We start from the raw sequence: 23,498 nt of genomic DNA on the forward strand, positions 1-23,498 counted from the left end.
CTAAGAATTTAATGAATGTGTTAGGTGACTAACATGTGATGAATGCTTTGCAGAGATTATCTCAATCTTCATGCAGCATTTAAGACAGGTATGATTGGGTTTGCATTTTACAGATAGAAATATATATATATATATATATATATATATATATATATGCATATATGTGTGTGTGTGTGTATATGTTTTGAAAGCTTGTTAAATAGCTTGCCTGAGTTTGCACTCGTATGTGGTGGAGCTGAGTTGCTAAGGAAAGCCATTATTTTAACCCTGACTTCTATTTCACGTAGAAATCTTTAAAATAAACACCAGTGCCAGAGCCTTACTCTCAAATCATTATTTAATTTATTTGGGGTGTGACTCAGTGATACTGGTATTTTTTTAAAAAGCTGCCTAGTGAGTTCAATGTGCACTTTGAGTTGAGACCAATGAACTATTAAAGCACACTGCTGAGAGCTTAGCTTTGCCTTCCAATTGTACCTTGTCAACACAAAAAAAGGCTATGGTTTTTTTGCATGGAAGAATAATTTTAAGATTTGTTTTACTTCTTCCATCCTGTACACATTGTTCTTATTTATATATCTCACATTTACGTCACTGATCTTGCCTACCCATGTATTGGCCATTGTCTCCTGAAATATTTCAGCATATAGGCTGGGTGATATAAGAAATCTGATGTTTACCTCTGCAAGTGAATCTATGCTTAGATTGGACTGTTTTTATTAGGGTTTTGCTGCTCTTGATGTAAATCTTTTTATAAATAGTTGTTCAGTTATCATCATATTTTACTATTTTTTTTTAGCTCTACTAAATAGGCAGCAGGACCTAGTTGATTAGGTTTTATTAAATACCTCTTTCTATTTGTTTTATATGATGATTGGTTTAACAATGCTTATAAAAATTGCTGTGTTTGTGGTTTCAGATATTTTCATGCAGTACAAACAACTATATAAGACTGGATTTGGATCCATCTTGCTATATTTTCTAACATACTAATTTATGTTAGAAATTCCTTCCCCTATTTCCAACCCAAGCATCATCATTAAAATAAAATACAAGCAAAACAATAGAAAAATAAGCAATCGGCATAAATATGCAATTCAGAAAATATGAAGTAAAGCAAAGAAATAACAAATATAGAAATGTTTAACTTAATTATATATGAATTGGCAATAAATTTTTTCACAGGTTTTTTGTTTTATAGATATAATATAGTATATATGTTCATTATTTATATTGCCCTAGGTGTTGTTTGTTTTAGAATGTAAACTCCATAAGGGAGAGAATTTTGTCTATTTTGTTTAGTGATATATTATAAGAACTGAAACTGGTGCCTATCATAAAATTGACACTCAATAATAAATATCATTCAAAGGAAATAACTATTGAAAGAATGGATTGTTTTAAGTGCATGTGTGTATGCACATGTGTGTGTATATGCCATTAACAAAGATACGGTGAATTGCACCCAGTGCTACGTGACTGGCAGAAGTATAATTGGTACAGATTTTCTAAAAAGCAGTCTGTGAAAAGGGATCATGTTTTTCTCAAATATTTATTCTATTTGAATTATTTACAGTTCTGGTACTATGCTTTAAGGAAATACTTAGTGAAGTGCAGATTTATAGACCAAATACTCTGTTCATAACGTTGATAACCATAAGAGAGACAAAAATCACTGAATAAGTAAAACGTGGCATTCATCATTCCTTCAAAACAGACTAAATGATGTGAAAATGCAGCACTGATAAATGAAAAATGAGAGAAGATAATAGAGCGTGGTTCCAATTTTGTAAAACTTGAGAGAGAAAGATGGGAAAATATTAAGTAATTAAACCACAGTGTTAATAGTAATTATATCTGGGTGGTGAGACTAAGCTAGCTTTTAGGTTTTTGTAGTATTATGAAATGCACAAAATTTCTATATTAATATGTACTACTTTGTTAATTAGAAAAATATTATTTCAGGCCGGAGGCGGTGCTGACGCCTGTAATCCCACCACTTTGGGATGCCAAGGCAGGCGGATCACTGGAGGTCGGGAGTTTGAGACCAGCCTGGCCAATATAGTGAAACTCGTCTCTACTAAAAATACACAAAATTAGCTGGGCATGGTGGCATGCGCCTGTAGTCCCAGCTACTCGGGTGGCTGAGACAGGGGAATTGCCTGAATCTAGAAGGCAGCGGTTGCAGTGAGCCAAGAACCCACCCCTGCAATCCATCCTGGGCGACAAAGTGAGACTCTGTCTCAAAAATGGAAAAAAAAAAAAAAAAGAAAAAAGAAAAAAGAAAGATTTTTCATGCCTAAAACAATGGTTGAGATAAATAATTTTTGAAGGCATAAATGGGTGCAAAAATTCATGATATGAGCCTTCTGTCAGAGCAATTTTACAGAATTAGCTAGTAGGGGATTAATAACTTGTTTTTTTGAGTCGAGTTAAGTAATTAATCTCTCCTTCATTATGTGTTGAGTGCTTATTCGTAGCATGTCTTTTTTCCACTGAGCAAGGACTACTTTCTCATGGACTGAAAATGCTCTTTGATCTGTAGCTATGGTTTGCTTGGTGGAGAGGGAGGTGACCAAGAAATGATATGTGGATTCTAATGTGTGTGATTTGACGGGATTAATAGAAACGATTTACTTTCAGTAAGTGTTTTTAAATTAGTCCTGTGTCCTTAGATTTAAAAAGAAAATCATAATCAATCAATTAGCAAATGTTAACTTTGTTATGCAATGAAAGTGTTTTTAGTCTGCCATTTATAGGGGACAAAAAGGGCATAAGAATTATGGACTTTTAGGCCGGGCGCGGTGGCTCAAGCCTGTAATCCCAGCACTTTGGGAGGCCGAGACGGGCGGATCACGAGGTCAGGAGATCGAGACCATCCTGGCTAACCCGGTGAAACCCCGTCTCTACTAAAAAAATACAAAAAACTAGCCGGGCGAGGTGGCGGGAGCCTGTAGTCCCAGCTACTCGGGAGGCTGAGGCAGGAGAATGGCGTGAACCCGGGAGGCGGAGCTTGCAGTGAGCTGAGATCCGGCCATTGCATTCCAGCCTGGGTGACAGAGCGAGACTCCGTCTCAAAAAAAAAAAAAAAAAAAAAAAAAAAAAAAAAAAAAAAAAAAAAAAGAATTATGGACTTTTGACTGCTGGCGTTGTTGTTGGGCCTGGAAATCTTATTTAAAAAAAGACAACCAATAATATATGACAATGCTATATTGTGCTTCATTGGAATTCAAATAGGGAGTATTTTCAAGTAATTTTTAACATGTAGCTTGAGGCTTAGAATTGTAATTGGTTATATAAATTGATATGTGCCTTATTTAAAATTTTATCTTTTAAAATATTTTCCTCAAAACTGAAATTGGAAATGAAGGACTTCATGTAAATTCTGGGCAAATATAATTATAATGTTTATGTTGTAATTTAGTATTAAATCAGAGTATCAACATGTGCAGTGATTTTAATATTTAACGCAGAGCTCTTGTTTAATATTTTTCTCTAGGATTCAGAATTTCCCATAGATATGCAACCAAATGCAAACCTGAATGTTTGTAAAGAAAATCTTTCTCCAGCAAAATTTGACTACAAGCTGAAAAATATTTTTAGACTCCATGAACTTCCAGTGAGCTGGTAGGATTTTTGATGTTTTATTAATACTTTTGAGATTTTATTTTCATGTCAAAATTTTGGTGCTCTTACAGCCATTCATGGTTGACATGGTTTGCTTTTAGCCTTTCAAAATTGCTACTCATAGCAGTGAAAGAATTTGCTTATAGCTGCTGTAAGAATCTTAAAAGTAATTGGTTTAAGCACTTGGTGGCAGTACAGACTAAGTGCACTATTATGTATTTTATTGTAGAGGTTGGAGTAAAAATGCACAAATCATTTGTAGAGAAGTTTCTAGGATTACTTTAAAGATAGGATCTCAGCAACTATGCATTTCATTTGTTTTTTTTACTTACCAATTTTACCAATGTTCTTTTTCCCCATTAATAAGTTATTTTTACTTGTTATGAGGACTGTAATTTTGTGAACTATAACTACGTAGGTTTAAAGATGAGACTTAGTATTACTCAACATTTATTGAAATAAATTGTTTTAAAAATCTGCATATTTATATTCATAAACATTTATTTTAAAACTTATAAAATGGATAATATTTTTATTCAAAATTAAAAAATATTTTTGTAGAAAATATGCATATATAATCCTTATAATTCCATGGTACATTTACATTTAATTAAGTGGCCAGCTTTTGTTGATAATCTTGGATACATCATTTTCATTATGGTTTAGTTTATATAAGTAGCATTATTTTCTTGCATTTTGTCATAGAGTCCCAAATTTATGTAACTGATCTTCAAGAAATCTAAGACTTGTACAAAAATATATGGCATTTGTTTTGTAATTGCTCCTATTATTCTTAAGGAGGACTAATGACTCAGAAGAGACATTAACCACTCTTTAACATATATATTTTACCTGTAGTGAGTATTCCCTTTTTATTTGCAAAACTTCCTCTGCTCTTGATGACCATATGCATGTGCAGTCTACTTCCTAAACCCCATTTGTTGATGATTTCCTGGTAGCAAGAATGTTGTCTGTGGTATATGTCATGAGAACATAGCACATATGAATACTTCTGTCATGACCAAAAGCAGTAGGTGAATGAATTGAAAAGGTCTGTTAGTAAAGGGAACCATAAAAATGATACATTTATACCTTAGTATTCTATTTCAAGATAAAACAAGTGCCTGTACTCATATGCTAGTCTTTTGCTGTAAGGTCATGACTTTTTCTTAAATGTCTATTGATTGGAATTCTACACAATATTTCTTACCTAAGCTATGCCAGTAATGAGTCTTCTACAATTTCAATTTTTCATTTCTTTTATCTAAAATAAGAACTTCAGACAACTTCAGTTGATCTCCCCACCTTTTTGTAACATTAATTTTCATCGAAAGCAATTTTGTTTATCATTCTCACATTTCATCACTATAACTAATGCTAATACTACCATAGCAAACACAACTGGCTTATAAACAGATTTAGGACCAAACTCCTGTGACTGTTTATAATCATGAACCTTGGCAGATGAGTGTAGTCAGTGCTGGTCTACTTGTGTGTGATTGGAGAGCTCTGAGCAGTTGGAGTTCAATGAGTGCAGCTTGTGTGTTTTATGGAGATAATGGAACATATTGGTCAATGCAACAATTATGTGGAGGTTAAGGGAAAAGCTTCTATTAAATGAAAATGTGAAGAAGAAACAGAGGGAAACATTTAGCTCTTAGTCAAAGGGAAAATATGCATTTCAGCTTCATTTATTTCCAGCCTTTGGAAAGACAGCTGTCCTGATTACTACTACTGCAACTCAAAGAATAATGTTTTCGTTAACAATCTTCACTAGTTAACCTATTAGGAGGGAAGGCTGTAGCATTATTAGTTTGTTTATTGGTAGAATAATAAATCGGTAAAAGAAAATCAAACACTAGTCTCTTAGGGTAACATACCTCAGTGGAAGATTAAGTTGTGACTTTGGGACAACTTATTTACATGGGACACTTTTTGCCTGTCTACTTCATTTCCAATTGGTCTCATTTTCTGCTTCCTTATACTACTATTTCCTTTTTTGCTCTGTGTGTTTGTCACTCTCCCAAACACATGGCAAAAGTAGTAGTTTATTCTGCTACTTCTTTCTCTGTACTCTCATTCTATACTACCAATCCTTAACTAGACATAATATAAAACTCAATTTAAAATTATTAGTGTTTCTCAAATAGTTTCATAATCTGTGTCCTTAATTTTAAAACCAGATACCACCCCCTCTACAGATACACACATACAGAATCTTAGTACTTAGTAAGTCTACAATACAGTGTTTATTGACCCAATTATATGCTTCTTTAAGGAAAAAGACAGGTTTTTTTGCTTGGGGACTATGTATTTTTGAAGTTTATTTTTGTTTGTTATTGACCATCAGTGGAAAGAAAGTAGCTGCTATATACACACACTATCTCTGACCTTTATATTTCTATAAGGCAGTTGTTATTTTTCTCTCTCTGTCTCTCCTTTCTCCTTCTCAATCACACACATACACGAGACTCAGACACCTTGCAAATCACAAAGAAAGAATTTGTGTCAGATCTGGTTAACCCAAAGGCAAACTACAAAATAGTGAATAAGCCACACATTATTTTAAATACATAAAATGAAAAAATAATCTCTGTTTTTATAGTTGGGCATACAATTTTGCCAGTAATACACAACTATATGTCCCATGATTGGGGCAAAATGCATGACATGCATGACCTAGGATAATTGCTATAAACTTAAATATGAAAATAAGTAGCTAGATTGTGTTTAAGTGTAGAATAATTATGTATTTTTTCCTCTGGAAAAACAGATTTATCAAAATGTATTTTTATAATGTTTTTCTAACAAGGTCATAATAAAATAAATGCATATTAAAATCCAGGTAATTTAAAAATCAGTGATGTCTTACTAGTTTGTATTTTCATAGAGTATGGTTTCATAGGTCAAAGAACCAGAAAGATTTTAAATTAAATTAGTTAAGAGAGTTTTTAAACTCTGATTTAGGTAGATGTCTTTCTTCTACTCTTACAGGTTGCTTCCCATCAGCCTACAACGTGTCTTCCAGTGATGGCCACTACTTGTTTGTTTGTTTGTTTTGTTTTTTTAGATGGAGTCTCGCTCTATTGCCCAGGCTGGAGCGCAGTGGTGTGAGCTCGGCTGACTGCAGACTCTGATTCCCAGGTTCAAGAGATTCTCCTGCCTCAGCCTCCTGAGTAGCTGGGACCACAGGCGCCCGCCACCACATCTGGCTAATTTTTGTATTTTTAGTAGAGATAGCGTTTCACCATTGTGGCCAAGTCGTTTAATATTTTTTCTTTCTTATCCAGAAAAGTCCCCATCAAACCTATGCTGTTTCTTCATATCCTGCTCATTGTCTCTAAGGAGGCTGACAAAAGTGCGGACTTAACTGACAGCTTCCACTTGTCCTTGCCATTCTCTCCTGCCATCAGGTTCTCTTGCTTTCCTCTCCCAAAACTGCTCTTGCCAGTCATTAGCCACACCCCATGTCCACCACCCATCATCACTCACTCGTTCTCATTTTCTTCACCTCTGAGCTGCAGTTAGTACAACTGACCACTCCTGCTTTTCCTCTCCTGACTCCTATTATTTGCGAGCTCCTAGTATTCCTGCTGACCCCCAGGCTCATATCCTTCTCAGCGTCTTCAGTGAGCTGCTCCTCTCTGGCCAGATTTCTGGTTGATAGGTTGGCCCTAGACTCAACTTTACAGCTTCCTCTTTTCACTCTCATTTGCAGGTGGCTTCTTCCATTCTCTGGCTTTAAATACTTTACATATGGTGGTGTCTCTACCATGATGTCTCTCCTGAGCTTGAATATCTAATAAGTTTCTCCAAATTTTCATCTGTCCAAAAAATAACTTTGGTTTCCCCGCAGAAAACCTAATCTTCTCCTTACCTTCCTTATTTTTGCGAAAGTACCAAATCTGTGTGAACTTACTTAAGCTAAAAGCCTAGGAGTCATTTAAAAAATTCCTCATTCTCTCACCCTGCAATTCCCACCATTAAATCTACCAGAAAGTCTGATAAGCCTTTCCTCCAGAATATATTTAATTGTTTCCCACTTCTTTCTATCTGTATTACTATGGTCATTTCTCATACTCTTGCAAAAGCCTCCTAATTTACCCTGTCTTACCCTATAATAATTACTCATGTCACAATAGCCAAACACATTTTTAAAATGTAAATCAGATAATCAGATTTCCTGCTTTAAATACAATGACGTCTTCCCCTTGTTGAAAAAATAAAACCCAAACTTCTTACTGTGTGGCCTTTGCAAGATGAGACTCTTGCCTACCTCTTTGGCTGTATACTCCCACTCTCCCTTTCCCTATCTCCTCAGCGACACCAGTCTTCTCACTATTCTGCAAACACGCCACACTTATTCCCATTCCAAGGTCTTTCCACTACCTTCTCCATGGACTCCCCGTATTACTTCTCCGATTTTTACATGTCTAGCTCATTCTAATCTCTCTTAGCTCAAATGTTACCTCTTCAGAGAGGCAGTGCCTGAAAAATCTAGCTAATATTTTACTCCTCACTCCCTTAGTCACGTTCAGTCCTTTCATTCTACTTTATTTCATTCTTGGTTCTCAGTAGGCATGCAGTGTTTTCCTAGTTTATGTGTGGCAGAGATGGGTAGATGCTCACCAGTCCAGTTTCCTCTTCTCTGAGCCCATTGGGAGATTATATCTTCAGTTTGGAATTGAACTTGGGAATTTTGCCATGTGCCTAAAAATAAACCAAAGGTGGTGTACGTCACTTCCAGACCTAACCCCTAAGACTTCCAGTGGGATTCACTGTTGACTTTGAAAGTTCTAAGCCATGTGATAGAAGAAGCATGGTTCCCTGAAACATTTGTTGGTTGTAGAGTTCTCCAAACTTTATCAAGCTTTAATTTTCCAGACTAATGGGCTATCTCTTTGTGAAATTAGATGTTAGGCCATATATGATAAATGAATTTTAAAAATAAAAAGATTGAAGAGATTTTCACATTCACTCATTCACACACACACAAATATTATTGAACATGTGTCAGGCACTATTCTGGGCAGTTAACTAACCAGGCACAAATCTGTTCTGAGGGAGATTACATTGATTGAGGGAACAGTTAATAAGCCAATAGTGAACACATACTGTATTTGATGGCCATAAATGCTATAGAAAAACATAAAGCGAGACAGAGGGAAACTGAGTGTAAGATGAATTCAGTTGTAAAGAGAGTGGCCAGGACTTTTTTTGAGAAAGTGATATGTGAGGGAAACCTGAAGCAGGTGATGAAGTGAGGCATGTGGAGCACTAGGAAGAAACTTAAAGAGTCAGAGGGAACAGCAAATGCAAAGCCTTGAGGTGGGAGCATATCCAAAATATTGCGGGAACAGCAAGGGGTCCAGCATGGACAGAATAACTGAGCTTGGAGAATAGGAGGGGGAATATAAAATTAAGTACTTGGGGATCAAAGAGGCTGTGACTTAGGACCTTATAAATCATAGTAAAGAGAACTTTGAATTTTAATCTGAGAGTGTTAGGAAGATATTAGAGGATTTTGAACAGAAGAATTACGCAATTTTACGTAGGTAAAAACAAAGTGTCTGTAACTACTGTGAGGAAATTATGCTGTTATGGGGGTTAAGAATAGAAGCCGGTAGACTAGCACCTATTTCAGTAATCCAAGAAAATTATAAGGTTTCCTGGACTAAGTTGACAGTGATATAGAGGCTAATGAGTAGTCAGATTTTCATTATTTTTTTGATAGGAGGGTCGACAGGATTTTCTAATGAACTGGTTGTGGAGTAAAAGAAAGAATTTAAGAATGATTCCAAGGTTTTTGGCCTGAGAACAGGAAGAATAAAGTGACCATTAATTTACATGGGGAAGACTAAGGGAGGAACAGGTTTGGACAGGTTTGACATGTTAAATGATTGATGGTAATTAAACTAAGTGAACTTAGATATACATAGGACATCTTGGACTGTGCTATGAGCAAAGTTCACAATTGTGTATGCTACCTAGCGAACAGGTTCATGTCAGTACTATTTCATGTATTTTAATTGAAACACACACCAGAAATAAAGTTACTAAGTAGCTTTTACTGTGAAAATATGGGCATTATAGAAATGTAACTTTTGGACATGAGTCAGTATAAAGCTTAAGTACTTAATTATACATATCCATATATAAACTATATTAATTAAATTATATGTTTTCATAATTAATCACATATTAAATTATATGTTTTCATAATAAGTTCACATTTTAAAATGTGAGTTTTGAAATTAAATATCTTGAAAATAATTATAGATATTTATATTTTCCAATGGTTATTTATAATAAGTTTAAATTATGTTGTAATTTTCATGTTTACATCCCATCAAAACAAATAAGCAATATATTAGAGCAAAGTCTATATTTAAATTTTGCATTTCTGAGAGAAAGAACTTATACTCCATTAAGCTTCAAGAAAATTCCCCTTAGGAAGGTGATAATTACATACAATTAAAACACTTGTGATCATTATTTATGAATATTTTACAGAATAATTTAAAATATATTCTATAATATAAAGATAAATTCTGCTAGTTTTTTAATTTATTTACTTATTTTTTTATTATTATTATACTTTAAGTTCTAGGGTATGTGTGCATAACATGCAGGTTTGTTACATATGTATACTTGTGCCATGTTGGTGTGCTGCACCCATCAACTCGTCAGCACCCATCAACTCGTCATTTACATTAGGTATAACTCCTAATGCAATCCCTCCCCGCCCCCCATGATAGGCCCCAGTGTGTGATGTTCCCCTTCCCGAGTCCAAGTGATCTCATTGTTCAGTTCCCACCTATGAGTGAGAACATGCAGTGTTTGGTCTTCTGTTCCTGCGATAGTCTGCTGAGAATGATGGTTTCCAGCTGCATCCATGTCCCTACAAAGGACAGAAACTCATCCTTTTTTATGGCTGCATAGCATTCCATGGTGTATATGTGCCACATTTTCTTAATCCAGTCTGTCACTGATGGACATTTGGGTTGATTCCAAGTCTTTGCTATTGTGAATAGTGCCACAATAAACATAGCATTAAATAGGATTCCCTATTTAATAAATGGTGCTGGGAAAATTGGCTAGCCATAAGTAGAAAGCTGAAACTAGATCCTTTCCTTACTCTTTATATGAAAATTAATTCAAGATGGATTAGAGACTTAAATGTTAGACCTAATACCATAAAAACCCTAGAAGAAAACCTAGGTAATACCATTCAGGACATAGGCATGGGCAAGGACTTCATGTCTAAAACACCAAAAGCAATGGCAACAAAAGCCAAAATTGACAAATGGGATCTAATTAAACTAAAGAGCTTCTGCACAGCAAAAGAAACTACCATCAGAGTGAACAGGCAACCTACAGAATGGGAGAAAATTTTTGCAATCTACTCATCTGACAAAGGGCTAATATCCAGAACCTACAAAGAACTCAAACAAATAGGCCGGGCGCGGTGGCTCAAGCCTGTAATCCCAGCACTTTGGGAGGCCGAGATGGGCGGATCACGAGGTCAGGAGATCGAGACCATCCTGGCTAACACGGTGAAACCCCGTCTCTACTAAGAAATACAAAAAATAGCCGGGCGAGGTGGCGGGCGCCTGTAGTCCCAGCTACTCGGGAGGCTGAGGCCGGAGAATGGCATGAACCCGGGAGGCGGAGCTTGCAGTGAGCTGAGATCCGGCCACTGCACTCCAGCCTGGGCTACAGAGCGAGACTCTGTCTCACAAAAAAAAAAAAAAAAAAAAAAAAAGAACTCAAACACATTTACAAGAAAAAACAAACAACCCCATCAAAAAGTGGGCAAAGGATATGAACAGACATTTCTCAAAAGAGGACATTCATACAGCCAACAGACACATGAAAAAATGCTCATCATCACTGGCCATCAGAGAAATGCAAATCAAAACCACAATGAGATACCATCTCACACCAGTTAGAATGGCGATCATTAAAAAGTCAGGAAACAACAGGTGCTGGAGAGGATGTGGAGAAATAGGAACTTTTACACTATTGGTGGGATTGTAAACTAGTTAAACCATTATGGAAAACAGTATGGAGATTCCTCAAGGATCTAGAACTAGAAGTACCATATGACCCAGCCATCCCATTACTTGGTATATACCCAAAGGATTATAAATCATGCTGCTATAAAGACACATGCACATGTATGTTTAATTCTGCTAGTTTTATAGTTTATTATCAAAGTACTAAGGTATTCAGCTGGCTTCTATTAAATAATAATATTTATGCCATTAAATTTTAAGAAGAAAGGTGTACAATATGCAGCAAATGTAAACATTCATTTTAGTGAGCTATTTACCATTTTGGGGTATGTTCTGTGAATAAATACATTATCTAATTAGTAGATTAGATTTTCAATTTATTTCAGATTGTCTTTAGAGCCATTGCATGTGTCTATCTTCAACTTTAAAGTGCGTTTGTTTAGACACTGGGTTTTCTGAGCAGCTGTCATCTTCCAGAAGGTGTTCTACCTTGTTTTTTTTTACGGTCTACTCACAGCTAAAATTATGGAAAGGCTTTAACATTGGTCACAGATGATGCACAGAGCATTTTCAATTCCAGTGTTTCACAGACTCAGTGATAGACCAACAGTTGCCCTTCTGGGACTATAAACATTTTTCATTCCCTTTTAATTATCTAGATCTATAGTAATAACCACAGTGACCTACAAGAAGGCATTGTTGGACATACTATAATTATATACAGCAATTATGTGTAGTGCCAACAATACATAAAAATCCCACCCTTTAACTACGCTTGGTAAGAAATGAAACTATGCTTTTCTGCCTTAGGACATAGTTTCAATTTTTGAAAAATTAAGACATTCCATTTTTACATAAAACTTTTTCTGGAGTATGTTATTATGGTAAGGCAGGTCTATTTCCATGGACTGACAATACATTAAGAATAGTCCAATAAATATAGAAAGCATCTCTCACTCCAGCTTCCTCCTTAGCTACATACTGGTATTTCCTATTTCATACTGTGTAATAGAAAGGGAAATTCAAGTTCATAGCAAAGGTTAATCTTTGTAATGCAGAATGTCAGAGAAGATGGTTTAGAACAAGTACCAATATATCTCTTGTTCTCTTTGAAAATTTATTTAGTATTTCAAACTATATTATATTCACACATGTACTCATTATTCTGTTTAAATAATTAAAGGTGGCAAGACCTGGTGAAGTATGAGCAATCAGTAGTTTTGATTTAGGTGAAGCACCCATCAGATAATGGCAGTAGTAATTGCCACTTGCCAATGTCTTGGCAAGTTGAGGTGAAACCAATGTCTTTAGTCCATGTTAAAGTAAATGCATGTGGAATGGTATCCCATAATTGACTTTTTTTTTTTTTTTTTATGATGAATGGGTTGTAAACATCAGTGCTTGTGTCATAGATCTAAATCTTAAACCAATTTTGGCAATTTCTTATAGGGCCATGACTAGAATGATATGGTCATATTGGTTTATATCATTAAATTTTTCATATTAAAAAGGCTTTTATAGTCTAATAGAAAGTAATAAAACTTTTATTAGATTTATATACCTAATATATAAACAATATTGATGCTCTGATTTCAACTTTTAAACTCCTGACATTATCCTAAGCTGCAATGACTATTAATTCAGAGTACCTCATGAAATAGGACATTTCAACTTGCATATCTTGTGAGCACTTCAAATTCAGCAGATCTCAATACCAGCTCTCTTTTTTCATCATTTTCCTCCTCTCCATGCTCACCAACTTTCTCCCATTTTATTTAATGTTATTATCATCCATATGGTCACCAAAGATGACCCGTGAGTCTTTTTAACATCCTCTTTACTGCTTATTTATCACATGCAATCCATCACTTAAGCCTGTGTATTTTATGTCCAAAATGAGTTGTTCAGTCATTCCCGTCTGTCAAAGACCATCATCTGTCACTTAGGCTTCCCCACCAGCTTCCTATGGTCTGCCTCCAGTCACTCCTCCAACTGGAATTTATCCTCCCTACTGCCGTCATAGTAGTCTTTCTAAAATAAAGATCCAATATCTCATTTCTGCTTTAAAATCTTTATTTTTCAAGCCCTTAAGACACATTTGGCTCTTCCCTATGTAGCTCTAACCCATTTTTTTCTAGTTCTATTGTGTCCTTTGCTTCTGCACCCCTTATGCTCTATATTCAAAGAAATCCCTTCATGTGTTCATGCATTGGCTCATGTTCCTTTCACCATTATGCATGTTACCTCCTTTTTCCACTTGTCAATATTCAAGCAACCTAAAGTATGTTTCTATACTAAACTAGAGCTCCTTTCTGTACTCTTGATATTAGGCACATAACATAGAAAATGCATAATATAGGGGTGCATAGAACAGATCCTATGGATTCCCAATGATTTATTTTTGTGTCTATGTCTCCCAACACCCCAGTAAGGACTCTTAAGGGCACAGATCATATCTTGTCATTATGAATAGTCCCTGACAGATAGGAGGTGACTTAGTATGTGTTGAAAGCATGAATGCATTACTTAAGTTATCATGATTGTCTGTTGTTCTATAGCCAGGTTTTTCAACATACTGTATATTATCTACTTATAACCTAGGTATCACCAGCAGTCACCCTATCTTTTAAAATTTATTTAGCTTGAATATCAAGAAATTTCTATGAATCCCTGTGGTGTGATTTCCCCACTCATTATCGTAACCGTAACTGGCATTCTCTGTGCCTATAGGGTAGCTATAAACACTACTCTCATAATAATTAGAGTTACTTCTGTCATGTGCTCATGACCCAATTCTCTCACACTTTTCAGAAAACACAAAGAGGACCCCTTTTTTTTCAGCCTGCCTTATTCGCTCAAATTTCTAGGTTTCTTACTCTCGCTTGTCTGTTTTCTCAACAGTCATTCTCCAATTCTGATATGGACTTTCTCCTCCCGGTTTCCAGACATCTGGTTTCTTTAGTATTCCTAAGACTTTCACTGGATTCCTGAGTCTTCTGCTTTTTCCTTATCTATTTGGCTTTCTTGATTCTGAATTTTGACAGCCAATTAACCTTTAAACTTGAGCTTGCTAAACTGACACCTGGCTTTTTACTCCATAATCTCCCAGTTCTATTCTTTAACTGTCCAATCAGATTCTCTTGGCATCTGTATTTTATATCATTCTCCATTTGGGGAGTGAGGATACACCTGACAAACCCCCAGAATGCGTTTGTGGGGAAACCCAGTAACAAATATAAATTTAGAGTATATTGTATATTCTGGATTGAATCCATGGGCTTAGGATTTTTCAACTGATGAGTATATGAAAGGAAAACTAGGCATTTCAGGTACATTTGATATATGAATGTCACAGATATGGAGTAAGATGTAGTCAAAATCTCCTCCCTTTTTCAATAAGACCACCAGTAGGAGGAAGATAATTGATTTGGTCAAGGCCAAGAATATAATTGGGTCATATTGCTAAAACTTGCAACTTTATGTCAGAGGAGAAAAGTAGTCTTGAATGGAGAAAAACACAGTTATTTTCCCTTGGTTTTCTTCATTTATTTAATAGTTATATACTCAATTCCTACCTTATGTTCTAAATATTAGGAATAAAATGGTGAGTGAGAGAGAGAGAGACAGAGATTTATTTCTGTGCTTCTTTTTATCATAATGCTAGTACAACCTAGAGATCCAATTATTGACTGTGGGCCTAGAAGAAAAGGACAGAGAGCCACCGATGTTATTTTAGGCCTTGGAGTGGGGTTGTAGGTAATAGGTTGAAGGAGTCCCGCTGTCATATTTGAGAGCAGAGATTAACTAGTTTGCATTAACCTGAGTTCTTTTTGCATATTTTCTTCAGAAGGAATTAAAAGGTGCCTGAGCAAGGACTTGGGCCTCCTAGTTTCCAAACTGCTCTAGCTCCTAATCACAGCAGAGCAATATCAGGAAAGGGATAAGAAAGTTGAAACTGTGTAGGTCATGGGTAATGAGATATATATTTTATGGTATGCAAACACATGGGTAATTCTTGGTGAGGGGAGAGACCTTTCGCATAGGAGAAAAGGTACCTGAATATTTCTAATCTCCCATCCAAATACTCACCAGGTCCAACCCTGGTTAGCTTCCAAGTTTTGACGAGATAAGGCATGTTGAGTGTGGAATGGCCGTAGACTGCACATTCCTGATCTCAATAGGGAGTTCTAGACTAAATCTTTTAAGGTAACTTCTATCTGCAATAATTCTTGCAGATGCCATTGACAAGTTTTATAACTTTCATTTTGTTATGTTAAATTGGGCTAACAACAACTTCTCAAGAAGCCTAACAAATTGGTTACGTTAGGTATCATTTTCCTTGCTTTAGTAATAATATTGAACATTTATTAAGCTGATAATAATAACTGCCTGAGAAATTGTGATCTAGGAATAGAAAGAATTTACCTGCATTTGTTTTATACTTATGCTTAAGGAAACTAAAATAACAGCACTTGGTGAAAAAAAATATACATCTATTTCCAAAATGTTCTAGCTCTTATTCCTAATATTTTCTTATGCAAAACATTGTCAGGGAACTGACATGATAATGCCAGCAATTTTCTTCAGAGGAAGCTGAATTTGTATGTCTTAAGACCTGCTCTGTGTATTTAAACAGAGTGATTGGGAAATAACTACCGTAATTTCTTAGTGAAAATTTTGAGACCTTTTCCCCTTTTGTGCAAAATGTTGTAGTACATTTCAGTCTAGTTGTTTATTACATGACAGTAGAGTATACTTTTCCTTTTTGTGCTTGGCAGAGAATGTACATTTGTTTGCAATGTTTATCTAGATATTAAAAATAGATATTGGACTTACTATATACTAAAGCTTAGTTGTTCTAGAAAAGTAATTTTATTGATTTTAATCTTTACTACTAGTCATATTGCTATTTACTTATTTTTCTTTTTAAAAAACAAGCCAACAAAAAAATTCCTGAAAATTGTTAATTAATAGATGTAGATACTGAACTAGCCAATCAAATGATGTCTTAGGCTATTAACCAAAGTGGTTTAAGAATTACATACATTTATTTTTATTTAGCTATTTCCAAAGTGATTTTTAAATTTAAATAGTGGCTTTTATTCTGGAATAGGATATAGTAAGTAAAACCTTTAAAAAATTCAAATGTTGTGTCTTTGTTGTTGTTGCTGTTCTTTTTTGAGACAGAGTCTCATCCTGCATGCAGGCTGGAGCGCAGTGGCATGAAGAGGACTCAGTGGAGCCTGGACCCCCAGGTATCAAGCAGTCCTCCTGTCTCAGCTTCCCATGTAGCTGAGACCACTGGCATGCACCAGCCATTTAAAAAATTTTTTTTTGCTTTAGAGATGGGATCTTCCCATGTTTCTCAGGCTGATCTCCAATTCTTGGGCTGAAGCGATTCTTCTGCCTCAGCCTCCCAAAGTTCTAGGATTACAGGCATGAACCACTGCACCTGTTTCAATAGCTGTGCCTTTCATACAAGGAACCACATTTATAAATAAAAATATTTTACTCTTTATTTGTTCACCTTACTACAAAGTCATTTAGATGAAAGTAGAAACTTTGAAATAATAGGCTAAATAAAAATGTGATTTATGAATTAGTTTATTAATCTCTATTAAGAGATCAGCAAACGGTTATGCTTGAAACTTGGATGATGCTACCACAATGATGATCACAATGAACATTTTTCGAAAAGTTGAGCCAATCACGTTAAAGGCTTTTCACATAATTTCTTATTTAATCCTTATGAACAATTCTTTAATATGGTACTATTTTTCATCCATTTTACAGAGGTGTATGTAGCAGTTACCCACTTTCCCATCTGAGTATCTGAATCTCCTACTGGCTATCAACTTCTTTGGGAAAGAACTGGCTCTTGTTTACATAGTCTAGTACAGTATAGCTTATGACAACATAGTTGGCACTTAAAACACAGTGGTTTGATGAATGAATAAGTTCCTAGAAAACGGCGAGCCTGCATTTTCTAGTCAAGTCATATGTACGACAGAAGGGTCAAATATAGGTGAGTTTTAAAGACTCTTCTCAGTAAATATGAGTTAGCCACTTTCACAACCTTAGACATTTACCCTTGATTCCTGTCTGTATATCATGAAAATTTGATAGTACCGATTACTATGTATCTGTTTATGTACCTTGGACTTTTGGAAGGCCACAAAACACTCTAATATCTAATATTGTTTCACCTCCCCTATGAATCAATTTTTGCTTCTGTTGGGGCAGCTTTGCTCTGATTGAGAATATATGAGTTAAGCAATGGGTGAAGACATTGAAATGTTTATTTCCTCAGAAAGAAAATCAAAGGCTCTTTGCCTACCTTCTTTATGTGCCTCACCATCTTGTTTTCACAGTGCTTCCTTTTAGATCTCTTTATGACATTGCCATAAAATGTCATGTTGGCATGTTACCTTAAAATACTGAAAAGGCACCACTGTAGAAGAACATTTGATGATGAAGTGAAGCAACAGCCCCATTGCTCCTCACCACCCCTCATGCCCTTCAGGTCTGGTTTAGCCTGTAATGTGACTTCAGTATTCTAAGGTGAGATCGACCTTTTCTTTTTGGAGAGTTATTCATAAAAAGGCTAATGACCCACTTGTGCTCATAAGGAATGACACAGGAAACCCGGGGGACAAAGCTACCAACTTTTCTTGTTTGGAGGAAATTTCCCCTTAGCTTAGCACTGTCCTTAAAAATAAATCATTAAACAAGAACAATTTTGTGACAAGGAATAAAGGGAAATTGGTAAATGAAAGTGAAATGGTAAAATGCAGAGGATTAAGAGTTTACAATTAAATACATTAAAATGTGGAAATGTAACCAGACCCAGGTTCAGCTCCTCACAACTTGAAAGCCAAACACAGGAGGTGAGGGTTGGTGAGGGGAAAAGCAGGTTTTGATTGGAAAGCCAGCACACGGAGAACATGGTGAACTAGTGCTCTAAAATACCATCTTAAATTTTACAGCTTACCATAGGAATTTTTAAGGAGAACTTTGTATGGGAGACATGTGGGAGTAGTGCAGGGTGCAGGGTCTGTGTGTCTTGTTCTTGTGGCTATCTTGTGGGTTATTACTGGTCTGGAAGTCTGATTAGCATTATATTCGCTCTCCCCAGTGGTGGTGGAACGACGGTTTGTGACTCTTCCTAAGGGGGAGGACTCTGTAGGGGTTCCATGCCTGGTTTGTAGCAAGATTAGATTCTGAAATTTCTTATGCAAGAGCATAATTAGATTAGCATGCATTACCAGAGGGCAGTGTGTAGAGAGGGAAGGAATGAAGAAGTGAAAGTGGAGGGAGGGAAGAAAAAGAAAGTGGGTGATATTTAAAACCCAAGTCCCTGGTTACGGTAATAGAAACAAAACACCTTTACATTTTAATCAGAGACACACTTTAAGAAATAAAGATTAAAGTATTAAAATAAAAGAAATCGAGAGGTTTAAAACAAAGTAGAAGGCAGCAAATAAACAAGTTGAACTTGAGGGCAAAAAAATTATTTTTAGTGTAAAAATAAAGACAATTAGGGATTTCTTTATACGCCTAGTAAACAAAACTATATTAGAAGATAAAGAAGGCTTGTTGGAAATAGGGAGACTAAAAGATAAAAGAAATAGGGATCCACTTGAAGTTTGAAAAACAGGCTATTTAAAACAACTAGCGAGAATTAAAGCAACTGGAAACCATAACATAATGGCAAGCTGCTAGGCTATAAAACTGTGCCTTCTATGAAGATGTAAGAAAGAAAATAGGTGGGGAAATAGGAAAAAAGGGAAGTGTATAAAAGCTCCAAGCTATAATCAAGTGAGGTTGAATTCTGGCTAAATGTCCCTGTAGAGATGTGCAAAATGCATATATTTATAGGAGCCCATTTACTTTCACCTAATCTTAGGCTCTGCCTGCCAGGGTGCCACAGACTTGCCCAGATGGGCAAAATATTCATGCCCTTCAGAATTTTCCAAGGCAGTGTGCTCTGTGTCTCACAGTCTTTCCCCCTCAGACTTGCTCCACAGCATAGATAAACACTTATTTTGGTTCGAGGACGTGCATTTAAGTACTGGTGTGCATTCAAAATATCATTTGTATCAGTGACATTTTGGTATTTATTATCATTTATAACAGCAAATGTTTTGTATAAATGTAAGTAGACCTTTCTACTTGACAACTGTGACCTTTAATTTCACCCGGACTGCACATATTATATATAATGGAGATTTAAATAGTATTATAGAAATGGATAAGGGATATCAATTTCAAATGTACAATGTCAAAACTACTAGCTGCAGTTGAAATGAGATTTATATGTGGACACATTTTTTTTTTTTTTTACTTTTTTTTAGTTTTGTTTTTCTTTTTTAAATTATTTGGAGATAATGAGTAAAATTCTACTATATTCTGGTAGCATCACTCTGCAAGATTTATTCTACCATACAAATGTATGTTTTTGGTATTCTATTTTGAAAGGTTGTGTTGTTATAATATTGGTATTGAAAATATTGATTAGTTAACAATATTTTAAAACATAAATTAGTATCTATTTGGGTAGGATGAAGGAGTTGATGATAGTGACAACTTTTAATTGCAGGTAAAATTACTAAATAATACATAATTACATACAACTTGTGGCAGCTCTGTATTTAGAGATAATGATGTTTAATTAGGTGTATTTTTTTAAATGAAAATGAGTTTATTCTTTTTTTAATAGAGTAGTACATGGTCCCCTTTACTTCACTTTTCAAATACAAAACAGATAAACAAACCCTGTTAACACTTTGGATAACTATTATCCTTTTAGAAATCCCTACAAGCCCCATTCCTCTACACCCAGTCAGGATCATATAAAGATTGTTCTGAAACTTGCTTTATGCTGTTAAGACCTTGTGACTCTTCTTCTATGTTGGCCATTCCTTGTTTATATATCTGATTAATATTAATAAATCATATATAATAATTTATCTCATCGTTTTTATAAATAACACAGCTGACTATATTTTAATATAGAGTTTTACATACTGGTCTGCTTCATTTGGATTTCTTTGTAATTTATGAGATTTTTATACTTTTCCTATTTGTATTAGATATTTATGGATGCAATATATTTCTGGGGTTAAGTTACCTTCTAGAATTAAACTACAATCTATTTAAGTGCTTGATTTAAGGAAATAAAGACACTAGATGAGAAGATAGTTCTTGACACAATAATATTTTTATTTCTATGTATTATATAGAAACATGTAAATAATTTTAGCTATTGACTTGTAGCGAATTTATCTTCTTGTACTAGAGTATATGTGAGGGTAAATATAGGAATATTCCATTAATCTTTATAAAAATATATATACATTATAAATTTCATAATTCCAGGATATAATGTGATAGGTATAAATGCTTTCACTTAATAAATTTTATCCAAGTATGTGAAGATATTTTTTATTATATTAAAGTAAAAAAAAGTTTCTGTCTGTCTAATTTGTTTCTATACCTTTTTCACTTATGGACCACTTTAACTCATGGTGATTAGAAATCCTTCCTCATCTTATCTCGAACCCTCATCTCAACTCCCCATGCACTGAGGTGTATTAAATGATTTCCTGATGGCCATTTTGAAGACTATTTATCACCTGAACCATGCTGCCATCCATGCTACCAGTATAAATTGGGATGGTTTATGTTGCGAGTGACCGAAAATACAACAAAATTTGATTTAAAGATGAAATGAAATTATTGGATTAATTAATTTAAAAGATCAGAGGTAGGAATAGCTGCAGGTTAAGCTTGATTTGCTGCCTTAAAGATATTACCAAGTACTTGTTCTTAACTGTGTTCTGTGTTTGGTATCAGCATTATCCTCGGCTCTTCTTTCATGGTAGCAAAATGGCTGTAGCAATTTTGGACTTCATATGCTTTCACTGTGCTCTCTAGGTAAAGAGAGTCTCTTTCCATATCTTTCAAAGAAACAAAATGTAAGTTCTCTTTCCTGCAAGCTTAGGCAAATGACTCCCTGTGTTGCATTGACTAATCAAATTAAGTGCTACCCCAGAGTTGAAAACTGTCACCAGGGAGAATGACCACTGTATCAACAGAAAGCTATCAAAACTTACCCAAAAGGTGAGGATAAATTTGAACTGATAATAAAAGGAGAGGACTGGGGGGAGATTCCTTTAAAAAAATGCCTGGGTATTGTTACCAGAGAGAAAGGGAATGATGCTAAATAATTATCCTCTGTACTGCTCAAGTTTCCATCACTGGTGTCTCTGACTGTTGGCACTGTTGTTTTAAAGACCCTGTTCTTGTAATATTTAATATTGCATAGTACAAATAAAATTACCACTAATATCAGACATTCAGCCTTTTATTTGGCAATATTCATCAAATGTATTCAGAACGTTGTTCTATGTCCTGGACAGACCAAACAAAAGAAAACACATCTCATGATAGTTTAAGAATTTGATAAAATGATCTACATAATAGGTGATATTATTTCTGGAGCATGATATGTTCTCAGTAGATGATAGTCTTTCATTTCTGCCTATTTGGGATAGTCAGTCCTCCTTTTCAGCAATGTAGTAACCTGAGAGAGGGCTTTATCAACTATGAACATATCTTTTAGACATTCTTAACCTGCTCACCTGGACCTCTAAGTGTTACTATATCTATTGAAACTCACCTTTGATATCTGGTGCTGTTTGACTGGAGATGGGGCCAATTTGTGGACAGGATGATTTGGTCTCCCCACTGAATCGCTGCTGCCATCTCTTTTCTGTCTTCTTAGATGCTAACCTGTGTGAATCTAGAAGGCAGGTCTGCTTCAGCTCTGACCACTCTCTGTTATTCCTTCATTTTCCTCTAAGTAAACAATCATTAATCAATAATGTGTGGTAAGAGACAACGGTTTTATATAGAGAAGTAGATTACTCATTTGTCTGGGGCAAGAGCTTCAGGTAAAATAAATCATTGATACTTTAAGCTCACTAAATTGAAATAATACCCATCATATCATATGCTTTGCTGTGGTAGTTTAAATAAGTGAGACTAGTAATTAGAAGTCCCACAGCCTTTAACTGACTGATGTTGATATTTTGTATTTCATATTTTGAATATTTTCTATTTCCAGATACAGTAGACCAAAATAATTTATGACCTCATAAGCATGTTTCATAGATGTCCCTGAGAGATTGACTATGTCTTATTAAACCTTTGCCTGAAATCTTCATGCATTATTAGAAAGAATTAAGGTCAAAAACAAGGAAGAAAAAGAAATAAGCAGTTTTACATATCTACCCATCCATCCACCCTTCTATTCATACATCCATCTATCCATCTATCCTCCATTTACTCATCTATTGATAGACTAGAGAGATAAATACAAAAATGTTAGCGATGACTCTCAAGATAGTAGAACATATTTTTTATTTGTTTTGTTTTGAGACGGAGTCTTGCTCTATCCCCCAGGCCGGAGTGCAGTGGCGCAATCTTGGCTCACTGCAACATCCACCTCCCGAGTTCAAGCAGGTCTCCTGCCTCAGTCCTCCAAGTAGCTGGGATAACAGGAGTGCTCCACCATGCCTAGCTAATTGTTTGGTATTTTTAGTAGAGACAGGGTTTCACCATGTTGGCCAGTCTGATTTCGAACTCCTGACACCTCAAGTGATCCGCCTGCCTCGGCCTCCCAAAGTGCTGGGATTACAGGTGTGAACCACTGCGCCTAGCCAGTAGAACATATTTTTTTTTTATCATTTATGCGTCAATTTTGTTATATTCTGAAACCAATAACATGCTAATTTATTTTTTGTTAGTCTCATGTGCTTTAAGCGAAAACACAAATTTAAAAAAATCAGT

General features: G+C 35.3%; 1 protein-coding gene across 8 annotated transcripts in view; it reads left to right on the top strand.

Moving 5' to 3' along the window:
• The window catches only part of SPAG16 (sperm associated antigen 16), a 1,155,561-nt gene that overhangs the window by 210,801 nt on the left and 921,262 nt on the right, over window positions 1-23,498 (top strand). For all 8 annotated transcript variants that reach the window (XM_021924411.2, XM_017946898.3, XM_017946897.3 and 5 more), the window contains one exon: window positions 3,500-3,627. In XM_021924411.2, coding sequence (XP_021780103.1) covers window positions 3,500-3,627 — 128 coding nt within the window. The remainder of the gene's footprint in view (window positions 1-3,499; window positions 3,628-23,498) is intronic.

This window comes from Papio anubis, chromosome 10 (assembly GCF_008728515.1).
Source record: "Papio anubis isolate 15944 chromosome 10, Panubis1.0, whole genome shotgun sequence".
NCBI classification, from domain to species: Eukaryota; Metazoa; Chordata; class Mammalia; order Primates; family Cercopithecidae; genus Papio; species Papio anubis.